Below are 12,775 nucleotides of genomic sequence, written 5' to 3'. Positions count from 1 at the left end.
GAGACGGAGGGGGTGGCGGAGCGCGGGCGCGCGCGTGGTCGAGGCGACGGCGACGGCGCGCGGGGGGAGGTGACGCGGCGCGCGGAGACGTCGCGGATGAGGGAGCGGGGACGCGTCGAAGGGACGCGCTTCCAAGCGTTTCGTTAAACGGCCATTTTTTATTTTCCATCAGTCAGTCGACCGCGTCGTCGGACCGCTCCGCCGCCGTCGGCTTCTCCGGGGACGCGCAAACCCTCACCCCCATGGGCGACTTACACGCCGGGCACGCGAGCGTGACGCGGTCCGGATCCCCCGTGCTCGTCATCGCCGCGCTGTTCGAGACGCTCGCGGTGTGGAAGTAGTCCAGAACGCACTTCCGGTGGAACGCGTGGTAACACTGCGGGTCGTCCCATCGGTCAGTTGAAAGGGGGGTTCGATCAAATAATAATGTTGAAAGCGAAAGCATACCTGAAGCACCTCGACGCACGCGCCGGTTCGCACGTCGAGCGGGTCCAAGCAAATCGCGCACTCCTCCGACACGTCCCTGTTTACCGCGCGCAGGGCGTCGAACAGCCGCGCGCGCGCGCGGTCCGCGCGCCGCGAGAACACGTAGCGCGACTCGAGCGACGTGGGGTCCTCCGTCGCCGCGGCGGTCGCCGCGGCTGAGGGACGTTCCATGCAAAAAATGTTCATCGGTCAGTTGAAAGGGACCCACGCGATCAAGTGTTGAAACCGAGCGATGATGAATGAAAAACGTTTGCAAAAGTGAACGCACCCGAGTCGACGTCCGCGTCCGCGGCTTCGCCGTCGCGGCCGCGCGGCGGGACGTACTCGACGCCGCCGTCCAAGACGAGCGCGAGCTGGCACAGCAGTCTAACGCGCGTCCACCGTGCGTTTTCGACGTTTTCCAACCCCCCCACGCCGCGCGTCGCCCGCGCGTCCACCAACTCCAGCGCGGTCTCCAAGTACCCGGCGGAGACGAGCCTCAGGGTCGTTCCATACAAGCGAAAGTCGGGGTGGAGTTGAAAGGCGTCAGTTGGAGTTGAAAGGCGTCGCGGTGTGTCGGGATTGAAAGCGAGGGGTGGGCGGAGAGACACGCCGGCAAAAGTCCTTAAGGATCGGCGTTCACCACGCCGACGGGGTCGTATGGGGACCAGTGTATAGAACGCACCGCATTCTCGGCAGCCCTCGCGTCGCGTACGCCGCCGCCGCGTACGCGTGTTCCAACCGCTCCGCCCCCTCCTCGCCGACGTCCTCGCGCGCGTACTGGAGCGCCGCGTCCACCACGTGCGCGATGACGCCCTCGAACGTCCCCGCGGCGTCCTCCCCGATGCCGTCCAGAAACGACGGCGGGTCCGCGTCCGCGTCCGCGTCCGCGTCCGCGTCCGGGTCGTTATTCTTCGCTTCGTCGCTCGAAGGCGGCCGCCGCGTCGCGTCTCGCGCGTCGATCACGTCCTCCGCCCTCGCGCCCGCGCCCGCGCCCGCGTTCATCCTCGCCGCGCGCGCGCACGCGTCCGCGAAGTGAAACAACGCGTCCACCGCGTTCGCGCGCAGGTTCGGATACCCATTTCGCGCGAGCATCGAGAACTGTTCCGCGGCGTCGCGCAGCCGCCACGCGCACTCGCGAAACCACGACGACGCGTCGCCGCCGCGCGCCTGCGGTGAGGGCGATCGATTAGGGTTGTGCGAAAGGTCGGTCAGTCGAGAGGGATCCGGGACCCACCGCGCGATCGAGTGGAGCGTCGTGACCGGGCGATGTGTGATGAGAAACGTGGTTCGTCAGTGCAGTGCAGAGCCGATACCTGAAAGCCGCCCGGCGAGCACAGCACCTTGCCGTGCATCGCGTGCGCGAGCGCGAAGAGATGCAGCACCTGCGCGACGTCGCCCCCCTTCCACCCGCGCGGCGCGGAGATGTCGTTCGCGTGGACGCGCAACCACAGCGGCGGCGGCGCGTCGACGTCGACGTCGTCGTTCGCGGCCGCCTCCGCGCGGCGCGCGCGATCGAGCGCCTCGGCGACGCGGCCGAGCTGGTGCGAGCACTCGGCGAGGTTCACGAGCGCGCTCGCTGTTCGCGCGAACGCGCGAGGGCCGAGCGACTTGTACGCGTCGACCGCGCGGACGCCGTGCATCATAGCGCGCTCGTACAGCGCGACGTGGCGACCGGAGTGCACCTCGCGCTCCGCGCGCTGCATCGCGAGCGTGAACGCGCGCGCGTCGTCGTCCGCGCGCCGCATCGCGACGACCGCGTCGCACTCCTCGCGATGGAGCGCGCGATGCGTGGACTGGCACTCGCGGTCGCAGTACGCGACCGCGAGGCACGCGCCGCATTTCTTGCACGACGCGTCCTGGCTGCCGCAGTTCGCGCACCGGTCGAGCGTCAGCCAGGACGTCGTCATGACGACCGACGACGACGACGACGCGCCGGCGGGGAGACGAATCTGATGAGCGCTGAGGTGCCCACCCGCACCCTCCCGAAAAACTGTTCGCGCGCGTTCATTCAAACAATCACAACGATCCGCGCCTCGCTCCCCGCCCCCCCTTCCACCGCCCGCCCCGGCCGTCATGAGCGTCGACCTGGACGAGTCCTCGACGATCGACCTCGACCCGGACGAGATGATGGGCGCGTACGACGTCCTCGCGCCCGGCGACGCGCACGACGCGCTCTTCGGTGGCGCGCAGCTCGCGCCTGAGAGCGTCATGTTGGACGACGACGACGACGTCTCAGCGGACGACGACGACGTCTCAGCGGACGACGACGACGCGGACGACGTCCGCGCGATGACGACGGGCGCGGATCGACGTGGAGATGATCATGACATCTCCGCGAGGGCCGAGGCTGCCGCGCCGTGCGATCGCGAGACGGGCCCGTGCGAGTGGAACGCGGTGTGCCGCGCGCACGTCGACGACTGGGAGCGCGCGCACGGAGGCGGCGCGGGGAGCTACCTCGCGTGGCTGCGCGCGAACGCGCAGCCGATCCCGGGATGGTTGGAGGGAGGCGCGGTCGGGCAGAGAGGGTCCGGGTCCGTCGACGCGGTCGCGGGCGTCGCGGTGACGGAGGAGCCGCCGGAGGGGGTGATGGACGCGACGACGACGACCGCGACGACGACGACCGCGACGACGACGACGCCGCCGAGTCGCTGGTTTCAGAACGTCGACGACGACGACGACGACGACGACGACGACGAGCGGTACGCGTTCGAGGCGGAGGACGCCGCGGCGACGATCAGGGAGTACGCCGCGAGGGAGGCGATTCGGCACGAGCGAGACGTGCCGATGGCGAAGTTGGCCGCGAGGAAGACGGTCACGGACGCGTTCTTGAAGGCGGCGACGCCGCTCGTCTTCGGCGGGCCCGGCGCGCGAAGCGGCGGCGGCGGCGGCGGCCCGGTCGACGTCGGCTCGCCCGGGAGCGACCTCGGGAAATACGACGACGTCTTGGACGCGTACTACACCGGCGGCGGCGGCGGCGACGACGACGACGACGACGACGCGATGCAGACGGGAAGGGGGGAGAAGCGAAGGGCGGAGGAGGAGGCGTAGGATGGCGGACGACGTCCGCGGCCGGCGGCGTTTGGTTTTGGTTTTCCACGTTTGGTTCCGGAAAGATTAAGATTATTAACAACATCGCTTTTGATTACTCGTCACTCCACCGCGCCGGTTATCCCGTCCAAGAAGAGCCACTTCCCGTCCTCCGCGCCCTTTCGAAACGTGCTCAGCTCCGAGTGATTCTCCTCCGCGCCCTCTTTAAACCCTTTCTGACCGACGACCCTGCACTTGTACTTGAACCCGACCATGTGCTCCTCGGCGTTTTTCCCCGCGCGATCGGTGACGATCTCGAGGCCGTAAAATTTCACCTTTTTGCACGTCATGCGCACGTCCTCCGCGAGCGACGACACCACCTTCCCGCTCTCCGCTTTCGCGCCGTCGCGGAAGATGGGATTCTCCGGGTGCGTGGTCTTGACGACGTACTCGCCCTCGCCCTTGGCGTACGCGGAGAACCGCGACCGCATCAACGTCACGCAGTCGTCCGGGTAGGATTCGTTCTTGTGGAAGGGTTTGCAGCATCGCGCGTACGGCGCTCCCTCCGCGCCGCCGCCGCACGGGCACCGCTCGGACGCGCTCAACTCGGTCGAGGACTTCGACTTGGCGACGACGACGGGCTCGTCCTCCCCGCCCAAGAGCTCCGCGAAGCCTTTCTTCTTCTTCCCGCGCGCGACGACGCCGACGCCGCGTCGACGACGACGGCCGTCGTCGACGCCGCCGTGGTCGTTTCCGTCCCCGCCGCCGCGGCGCGGAGCGACGACGACCGGTCGCGGCGTCGTCGCGTCGCGTCGCGCGCGCGCGAGGTTTGCGTTCGGGCATCGGACGCCCTTCGTCGTCGCGGGGAGGAACGCGCATCGGACGGCGGCCATCGTGCCGCGGCGTGTGGCGTCGCGGCGCTGGGACAGGATCGGGTCGCGCTTTTTCTGATGAGTCATCATCTCGACGCGAGACTGCTCACGCAGTTCGTGAACGTCGGACGCGCCGAACCGGGGGCTTCACTCACTGTCGACGCGTCGCCGCGCGCGCGTCCGCGTCGACGCCGCCCGCCGTCGCGTCGTCGCGATGACCTCGTCGATCGCCCTCGGCGTCGGCGCGCCGCGCGTCGCGGTCGCGAGCGTCGGCGCGCGACGCCGTCGCGCGCGAATCGAGCGCCCGCGAACATTTTCTCCTCCCGGCGCGGTGATCGCTAACAATAATCCGAATCCGAATCCTGCCCCCGCGACGCGGGCGGTATCCGCCGCGCGTTCCCCGCGCGCGATCCCCGGTCGCCGCGGTATCGCCGCGGTCGCGTCGTCATCGAGCGCGGACCTCGACGACGCGGCGGTCACCTCGGACGTGGAAGTAGAACGAAACGATGTCGTCGCGCCGGTGCGACCGCATTCGATCCTCGAGGAGGACGCGTCGTCGTCGTCGTCGTCGCCGCCGCCGCCGCCGCCGCCGCGTCCTTCCCCCCGCCGCCGCCGGAATAAGATCGCGATGATCGCCGCCGGGATCGGCCTCGGGATCGCGAGCGCGTCCGTTCCGATGAACGCGAACGCCGCGCGCGCGAGGAAGGCCCCGGTCGTCGCCGCGGCGGCGGCGGCGGCGTCGCAGTCGTCGCAGTCGTTCTCCCCCAACCTCTTCTCGCTGCCGCCGTCCGCGAGCGAGGCGATCGACAGCGCGAGCAAGAGGGCGCTCGTGGGCGTGAAGGGCTTTCTGGAAAAGTGCGACGAGAACATCAACGACCCGTGGCACGCCGAGGACGTGTGGCTCATATTCGTTTGGCACTGGCTTTCGGACGAGAAGCGAAGGAAAGCGTTCCACGCGTTTTTGCAAAACACGCTCAAGCCCGACGACGAGCCCCCGACGCCGTTCGAGGAGTCGTACTGGCACTTCGTGCACGGGCCCATGAAGGTCATCTTCGCGCTGTGGGTGACGCTGTATATGTTCGACAACCTCGCGTGGATCGGACGTCTGCTCGAGCTCAGCGTCGGTTTACCGCAAATTTTCGTGAATCAGTTCGACCGAGGGATGTACGCGCTCGCCGCCGGATGCATCGCGGGTCTCTCCGCGAACGAGTACTTCCCAAGGGTGCTGCGATCGAAGTTCGGGGTCACGAACACGTCGACCGAGCTTCTTCTCACCAGATTCGCGATGGGCGTCATCACGTTCACGACCGTTCTCGTCGCCGCGTTGCTCTTCGGTCTCCCGCCGAAGTCGTTGCTCGGGTTCGGAGGCATCGGCGGTCTGACGTTCGGTTTAGCCGCGAAGGATCTCATAAGCAACTACCTCGGCGGCGTCATGCTCGCGGTCATGAAGCCGTTCAGCCCCGGAGAGAAAGTTTACCTCATGCCCGTGAACGGACGGTTCCGAGGCACGAACGAGCCGGACGTCGGCGGTTACCTCGTGAAAGAGATCGGGTGGTACCAGACCACGCTCATCCCGAAAGACACGCGTCCGACGACGGTGCCGAACGGTTTCTTTCTCGGCTCGTCCGTGATCAACATATCGCGGCAGACGCAGCGGGTCATCGGCGGGGAGCTCAGGGTGAGGTACGACGACGCGGAGTGCATACCTCGGCTCACGGAGGAGATCGCGGAGTATCTCCGGAATCACCCGGACATCGAGTCGAACTCGCGGCCGATTCGCGTGCACATGCGGACGCTGATGAAGGACGCCTCGGACGGGTCTCTGCGCGTGCGGATCGAGTGTCACTGCAACGTCGTGAAGAAGGACGCGTTTCTGAAGACGCAGCAGGCGATATTCATGGACATCTGGGCGATTCAGAAGCGGCTCACGACCGGTCCGGCGTGGCCGGTGCTAGTATCCCCGTCGGACTACAATCCGCCGTGGGGAACCGGCGCCGCCGCGGGGGCGGCCGGCCGGTGACAGAAGGTAACGCCGCTGATGCGAGCGTCACCACCACTGCATGGATCATCTGGTTGGTTTTTGTTTTTGGTTGTTATCTTTATTGCATCGTAGGCACGCCCGACGCGCTCGCTCGCTCGCGACGATCGACCTCTCGTTCGATCGCGTCACGTGAACACGCGCATGGCGTCCCCGACGACGACCGCCCCCGGACCGCCCGCGCGCGCCTCCAGCGTCAACCCGCACGCCTCCCCGACCGCTCTCAACGCGTCCGCCGCGGCCGCGCCGTCGAACCCGCCCCCGAACCCCGGCCCCGATCCGACGCCGCCGCCGCTCGGCGCGGGCATCGCGACGACGCGACACGGCGTCCCCGCGAGCTCACACCGCGCGGCGACGGCGGCGCCGAGACCCGACAGCAGCGCGCCGCACGGCAGCGGACGCGGACGCGGACTTGGACGCGTCGCGTCCGTCGAGGTTCCGTCATCCGTTATCCGTCTTCCGTCTTTTAATTCCTCTCCCCGCGCGGTCGCCGTCCCGTCCAGCGCGTACGCCTCGCGGCGTCCGTCCGCGCCGTAATCGACGTCGTGCTCGTCCACCGCGCAGAGGACCACGACCTTCGCCGGCGCGGCGTCCGCGAAGACGCGCGTCGCCCATTCGCGCTGGTCGTCGATCGGGACGTCGACGCGCGCACAGACGAGGACGACGCCGCCCGCCACGTCTTCTTTTACTTTTTCTTTTTCTCCGCCGCCTGATGACGGATGTCCGCCCCCCGCGCCAACGCGCGCGCCCGCGACGCCGACGTCGTAGACGACCGTCGTCGGGTCCGTCGGAGACGGCGACGCGGCGAGCCCGCGCGCGCTGACCGCGGACGTCGTGATCGCGCCCAGAGGTTTGAGGTCGAGGTCGATCGCCGCGGCGCCGTCGCGCTCGACGAGTCGGCACGCGAGCGGGCCCGCGGCGACGAGGAGGACGTTCGGTCGCAGCGCGCCCGCGGACGCGATCTTCGCGCGCGCGGACGCGTTCCACTGCGGGAGCGCGGGTCGCGGAGCGACGGCGTCGGGTCAGCGCGCGGAGTGGAGTGGCGGAAGAGATGGCGTCGCGGGCGGCGCGAGGGAGGGAGGGAGGGAGGGAGGGACGGCGGACGGCGAGGCTGTCGGGACGCGGAGGGAGAGGCGGCGACGCGAGGATCGGATCAGATCGGGATCGCACCAGCGCGAAGACCCTCGGGTGGTCCCCGGCCGCGGCTCGCGCTCTCTCCGCCCTCGCCTCCGCGTCCTCGTCGGCTTCGACGCGCGAGACGATGTCCTCCTCGAGGGGGGAGAAGAAGTCGCCCATGCTGCCTTCGCGCGCGAGGATCTGGCCGACGGATCTAGCGGACGCGACGTTGAAAAAATTTCTTCAGACGCTGCGCTGAGGTTTTCGAAACCATCGAGACGTACCCGCCGGCCACACGCGCCGGCGCGCGGCAGCCGCGTTCGGTCCTTCGATCCCCCCCGCACTGCCGGTCGACGCGCGATACCGATGTCCGCGTTCCTCCCCAACCGCGGCGGCTTCTTCGGCCTCGGACGCGGTCCGTCGCGCTCGTCGTCGTCCTCGCGTCAACAGCGTCGTCGGATCGCCGCCGAGCGTCCGTCGCGCGCGCTCGTCGCCGTCGCCGCCGCCGCGTCCGGCGGCGCGGCCGCGTCCGCGACGAGCCCCGCGCTCGCGCGACGCGTCCTCCTCGCGTCCACCGCGGCGGTCGCGCCCGCGTTTCTCGCCGCGCGGGTCGCGCACGCGAAGAAGCAGCCCAAGAGTCGCGCGGGCGGATCCTCCGACGGATCAACCGGCGGCGTCTCGGTGCCGAAACCCATCACGAAGCTGAGCCTCGACGGCCGCCGCCTCGTCGCCGTCGGCGACGTCCACGGCGACTTCCCCCAGGCGATGAAAGCGCTCGAGTGCGCGAAGGTCATGGACAAGACGGGCAAGTGGTGCGGCGGGGACACTGTCGTCGTGCAGGTGGGGGACATCCTCGACCGCGGGGATAACGAGCTCGCCATTATGCGAAAGTTTCGCGCGCTCGCCAAGGACGCGAGAGCTGCGGGCGGCGATTTCATCGTCATCAACGGCAACCACGAGATCATGAACGTCCTGGGCGACTTCCGGTACGTCACCAAAGGCGCGTACGGCGAGTGCGCGAGGTACACGGAGAAGAAACGCCTCGCGCAGATCGCCAAGCTCGGCGAGGAGAACGTCGAGCCGCCGCCGGAGACGCCCGAAGGGGTCAACCCGCAGACGTACGCCGGTCTCCTCGCTCGCCGCGCGCTCTTTCTCCCGGGCGGCGAGATGGCGGTCAAGATGGCGTCCAACCCCACGGTGCTGCAGGTGGACGATACCGTCTTCGCGCACGCGGGGATCGACGAGAGCCACGTGGAGTACGGGTTCGCGCGCATCAACGCCGAGGTGTCGCAATGGATGGCGGGCTCGCGCGCGCAGCCGCCGAAACACGTCTTGGAGGAAAAGGGCGTGGTGTGGACCAGGGAGTACGGCGGCGCGGACGCGGGGCAGACGAGCGAAGCCGCGGCGTGTCGACGGTTAGAGAAGGCGTTAGACGCGACGGGGGCGAAGCGGATCGTGATCGGGCACACGCCGCAGCAGAAGGGCGTCAACTCGGGGTGCGGCGGGAAGGTGTGGCGCGCCGACGTCGGCGCGTCGCGGGGGATCTACGGGAACACCCCGCAGGTGATCGAGATCGTGAACGGGCGCGTCCGGGTGTTGTCCGCGTGAGGAGGGAGACGAGGAGGAGGGAGAAGAGAAGATGAGAGAAGAGAACTCTAGAGGGTGCTTGGGTTGACATATTATCGTCGTATTACGAACGCGAACACCTCGCCGAGGAGGGAGAAGAGAAGATGAGAGAAGAGAACTCTAGAGGGTGCTTGGGTTGACATATTATCGTCGTATTACGAACGCGAACACCTCGCCGCGCGGTCGGCGAGTCATCAGTCGTCGTCGGCGGCGCGTTTCGCCGACGAGCGTTTCTTCTTTTTCTTCTCGCCGCCGCTCTCCTTCTTCGCTTCCCTTCCGACGTCCTCGTCGTCTAAGACGTCGTTGTTCTTCCACACGCCCTTGACGTCCTCGTCGTCCTCGTCGTCGCCGCCGCCGTCGTCGCCCTCCGCGCCTTCTTTCAGGTGCGCCTCGAGCATCCCCAACCCGGCGAGGTTAAACCCGAACACGTCCCTGATTTCCTCCGCGCGCTTCCGTAACAGCGGCCGTACTTTCAGTAACACCCCTCGCGCGGCCGACGTGGCACCGAGCTGGACGTAGTGTAACCGCACGATGAGCGCGGCGAGGCGACACGTCAGCTCGATATTCTCGCCGGCGTGTAACCACCCGGCGAGGTAGTCCAGCAGCGCGAGCGCGCTCGAAAACGGCAACGCGAGAATCGCCTGCTCTAAATCCGCCGCGCGCACCTTCTCGATCGCCGCGAGCGCGTACCGCTCCGGGGTTTGACCCATGAGCAGCGGGTTCGGCATGAGCCCGGGCGGATACACGTCCGTGCCTTTCAACCCGAGCGCGTTCGCGTTACCAAGGACGACCGCGTCCGCGACGGCGTCGCCGTCGTCCCTCTCCTCCCCAAAAGTCTCCGCGTTCGCCGCGCGAAGTTCGTCGTCGTCGCTAAAGTCCTCGGGCTCGAACGACGGAAAGTCGCCGCCGCCTCCCTCGATCTCGTCCGCCTCATCGCCGTCGTCCTCGCCGTCGTCCTCGTCGTCATCGCCGTCGTCGGCGCGCTTCCGCCGTCGCACCTCCGCGTCGATGCGCTCGCGCTCGTGCCCGGCGACGTCCAACGCGTCGACGATGGCATCCGCCGCGCTCAACGTCTCGAGCGTCTTCCGACCCGCCATCCCCGCCTCCGCGCCCGCGGGGGCTGAAGCGCCGCGCGCCGCCGCGCGCTCGCGCGCCGCCGCCGCGACGCGGTCGTCGTCGTCGTCGTCGTCCGCGCCGTTTCCGCCGCCCTCTTCCAGAAGCGACTCCAACCGCCGTTCCTTCTCCTCGTCCACGAAGAACGGCTCGTCCGTCCTCTCCCAGACTCGAATCGCGCGATCGTGTCCGGCGGTGACGCAAAAGTCGCCCCGCGCGCTCACCGCGACGCACCACGCCTCGCCGTGATGCCCCTGGAGCGTGAGCAGCGGCTCGAACTTGTCCGCGTCCCAGTACTTCACCGCGCGGTCCTTACCGGTGCTGAACATGTAGTGCGTCTTCGGCACGAACGCGATGGCCGTCACCGAGTCCCCGTGCGCGAACACCGACTTGTGGCAGTCGCCGAAATCCATGCCCCATATGCGTATGTTCTTGTCCGCGCCCCCGGACGCGAGCAGCGCGCCGTCGTCGCTGACGTCGTGGCACAGCGCGGGGAGACGGTGCCCGTACAGCGACAGGAAAAACTTGAGCGTGTCGACGAAAAAAACCTTCAGGGTGTTGTCCAGCAGCGACACGGACAGGAGCTTCCCGTCCTTCGTCACGCGCACGGAGAGCACGTCCTCGCTCATCTGCAGCGTTCGAACGTGCGCGACGCCGAGCTCGCGACGCCCCGGCCCCGCGCCGGGCGCGACGCCGTCGCCGTCGCCGCCGGTCTCTCCGTCGTCGTCGTCGTCGACGTCGACGAGACGCCACTCCCAAAACTTGACCGTCTTGTCCGCCGAGCAGCTCACGAACCCGCTGCCGTCCGGGAGCGTCGACACGCCCCACACCGCGCCCTCGTGCGCGTCCGGCGCGCCTCTCAACCGCGCGCCCGCCTGCACGTCCACGAGCTCTAACGCGCCGGACTTTGTCCCGACGACGACGTGCCTTCCCGCGGGCGCGAACGCGACGCACAGCCCGTACCCTCCGTCCACGGACCGAAGGCACGCGCCGCGGCTCGGGTCCCACACCTTCGCGCCCTTCGCGGAGCAGCTCACGAGCGTCGCGTCGTCGGACGACAGCGCGACCGCGCGGATATCCGAGCGATGCCCCGCAGCCTCGAGCGCGCGCGATCTCGTCGGCTCGGCGAACTTGGAGGCGGACGCCGTCGCCGCGTCGTTCGCGGCGGCGTCGTCCGCCGCCTCCAGCTCCCACTCCTCCACGGCGTTGTTATCGAGCAGCACCGCGACGACGGCGCGGACGCCAGGGCGACCGCGGCGCGATCTCGGCGCGAACGCGAACCCCCTGGTCTTCGCCTTCGTGCGCACGACCGCCGCGAGCTCGAGCTCGTCCGCGGCGACGTTTTCGTTTTCGTTCGCGTCGTCGTCGCCGCCGCCGCCGTCGCGACCCTTCTCGCGCTTGCGCTTCGCCTTCCTCTTGCGCCGCTTCGCCATCTCCGCGTCGTTTCGCACGCGGTACATCTCCACCGCGCGACCGACGGTCTGGACGCCGAGGAGTTCGCCGTCGTCGTCGAATCGCACGAGCGACGCGCGCGACTTGTCCGCGCGCGGTAGGTGCCCCATCGGCGTCAACGTCCTGGACGCGTCCTCGATGCTCGACGCGATCTGCTCGCGCGTCAGCGGCGCCTTAGGTTCGTTCCTATTCGCGGCCGCGGTCTCGGTCTCGGTCTCGGCGGCGACGAGGTCGGTGTTCTCGTCGGAGTCCGAGCCCTTCGGAGTCGGCGTGCTTTTTCCGCCGGCGACGGCGAAGAGGTGGAGCCGGTCGTCCGAGGTCCCGACCGCGAGCCTCGCGCCTCGCGCGTCCACGTCCAGCGACCACGCCTCCGCGCCCAGCGCGGAGACCGTCTGCGCGCAGTGCTGCGTGTCGAGATCCCACACGCGCACGGTCGCGTCTTTGCTGCACGTCACGAGCCGCCGCCCCGAGGCGGACGCGCCTCGTGTGTCGGCATTATTGTCGCCGTCGACGAAACACGCGTCCGTGACTTGCCCCTTGTGCCCTCTGAGGCGGCACAGACCCGCCTCCGCGACGACGTCCCACACGACGACGTTCGTGTCCTTCCCGCCGGACACGAGCAGGGAGCCGTCGCGCGAAAACCGCAGCGCGGTGACCTCGCTCTTGTGCCCTTTCAAGAGGACGTCCGTGCTGCCGTCCACGAGATTCCACAGGCGGATCGATCCGTCGCTCGCGCCCGCGGCGACGACGTCGCTCCCCGGCGCGCGCGCGATGCGCGTCACCGCGGGAAGCGCGCCGCTCTCGCGCGGCGGCGGGACGAGCGAGCTCGCGAGGATGCCGCGTCGGACGTCCCACACCGCGAGACGCTCGAGCGCGGCGCAGACGAGATTCTTACCGCCGGCGTCGTACACGGGAGCGCAGTCCGGGGACGCAACGACGCCGAACGAGCGCGCTTGCTCGTAGCGAAGGTACGCCTTCACCATGACGCGCGGACGAGAGGATTGATGAGAAGGAAGCGGGCCGGCGCCTTCCGCTCTCGCGCGCGTCGCGTCTCGGTCGCGCG

The 12,775-nt window shown here is 68.7% G+C and overlaps 7 protein-coding genes across 7 annotated transcripts; 4 read left to right on the top strand and 3 right to left on the bottom strand.

The window, feature by feature from the left end:
- Positions 1–1,104: 1,104 nt before the first annotated feature.
- Positions 1,105–2,375, bottom strand: MICPUCDRAFT_59406 (uncharacterized protein; the record flags this gene model as incomplete). Its single annotated transcript, XM_003059719.1, has 2 exons — positions 1,105–1,635; positions 1,782–2,375. The coding sequence occupies 2 exons, from the start codon at positions 2,373–2,375 to the stop codon at positions 1,105–1,107; spliced, it is 1,125 nt and encodes a 374-aa protein (XP_003059765.1).
- A 166-nt stretch (positions 2,376–2,541) lies between these two features.
- Positions 2,542–3,516, top strand: MICPUCDRAFT_40547 (uncharacterized protein; the record flags this gene model as incomplete). The annotated part of the gene is made up of 1 exon (XM_003060005.1): positions 2,542–3,516. The coding sequence occupies one exon, from the start codon at positions 2,542–2,544 to the stop codon at positions 3,514–3,516; it is 975 nt and encodes a 324-aa protein (XP_003060051.1).
- A 101-nt stretch (positions 3,517–3,617) lies between these two features.
- MICPUCDRAFT_59404 (uncharacterized protein) lies at positions 3,618–4,388 on the bottom strand (the record flags this gene model as incomplete). Its single annotated transcript, XM_003059718.1, has 1 exon — positions 3,618–4,388. The coding sequence occupies one exon, from the start codon at positions 4,386–4,388 to the stop codon at positions 3,618–3,620; it is 771 nt and encodes a 256-aa protein (XP_003059764.1).
- A 655-nt stretch (positions 4,389–5,043) lies between these two features.
- On the top strand, positions 5,044–6,819 carry MICPUCDRAFT_47691 (small conductance mechanosensitive ion channel family; the record flags this gene model as incomplete). Its single annotated transcript, XM_003060004.1, has 1 exon — positions 5,044–6,819. The coding sequence occupies one exon, from the start codon at positions 5,044–5,046 to the stop codon at positions 6,385–6,387; it is 1,344 nt and encodes a 447-aa protein (XP_003060050.1). The 3' UTR covers positions 6,388–6,819.
- Positions 6,820–7,124: 305 nt separating this feature from the next.
- MICPUCDRAFT_65402 (uncharacterized protein) lies at positions 7,125–8,048 on the top strand (the record flags this gene model as incomplete). Its single annotated transcript, XM_003060003.1, has 1 exon — positions 7,125–8,048. One exon carries the CDS (start codon positions 7,125–7,127, stop codon positions 7,737–7,739), a length of 615 nt encoding a protein of 204 aa, XP_003060049.1. The 3' UTR covers positions 7,740–8,048.
- A 163-nt stretch (positions 8,049–8,211) lies between these two features.
- Positions 8,212–9,120, top strand: MICPUCDRAFT_27563 (uncharacterized protein; the record flags this gene model as incomplete). The annotated part of the gene is made up of 1 exon (XM_003060002.1): positions 8,212–9,120. A coding segment is annotated over exon 1 (834 nt), but the record flags the coding sequence as incomplete, so codon positions are not given.
- A 221-nt stretch (positions 9,121–9,341) lies between these two features.
- Positions 9,342–12,695, bottom strand: MICPUCDRAFT_18664 (uncharacterized protein; the record flags this gene model as incomplete). The annotated part of the gene is made up of 3 exons (XM_003059717.1): positions 9,342–9,971; positions 10,182–11,867; positions 11,940–12,695. The coding sequence occupies 3 exons, from the start codon at positions 12,693–12,695 to the stop codon at positions 9,342–9,344; spliced, it is 3,072 nt and encodes a 1,023-aa protein (XP_003059763.1).
- Between the last annotated feature and the right edge of the window lie 80 nt (positions 12,696–12,775).

The sequence above is a fragment of the Micromonas pusilla genome (assembly GCF_000151265.4).
Source record: "Micromonas pusilla CCMP1545 genomic scaffold MICPUCscaffold_7, whole genome shotgun sequence".
NCBI lineage: Eukaryota > Viridiplantae > Chlorophyta > Mamiellophyceae > Mamiellales > Mamiellaceae > Micromonas > Micromonas pusilla.
The sequence above is the reverse complement of the archived record's forward strand: the minus strand, read 5'-3'. Positions and strand labels throughout refer to the sequence as shown.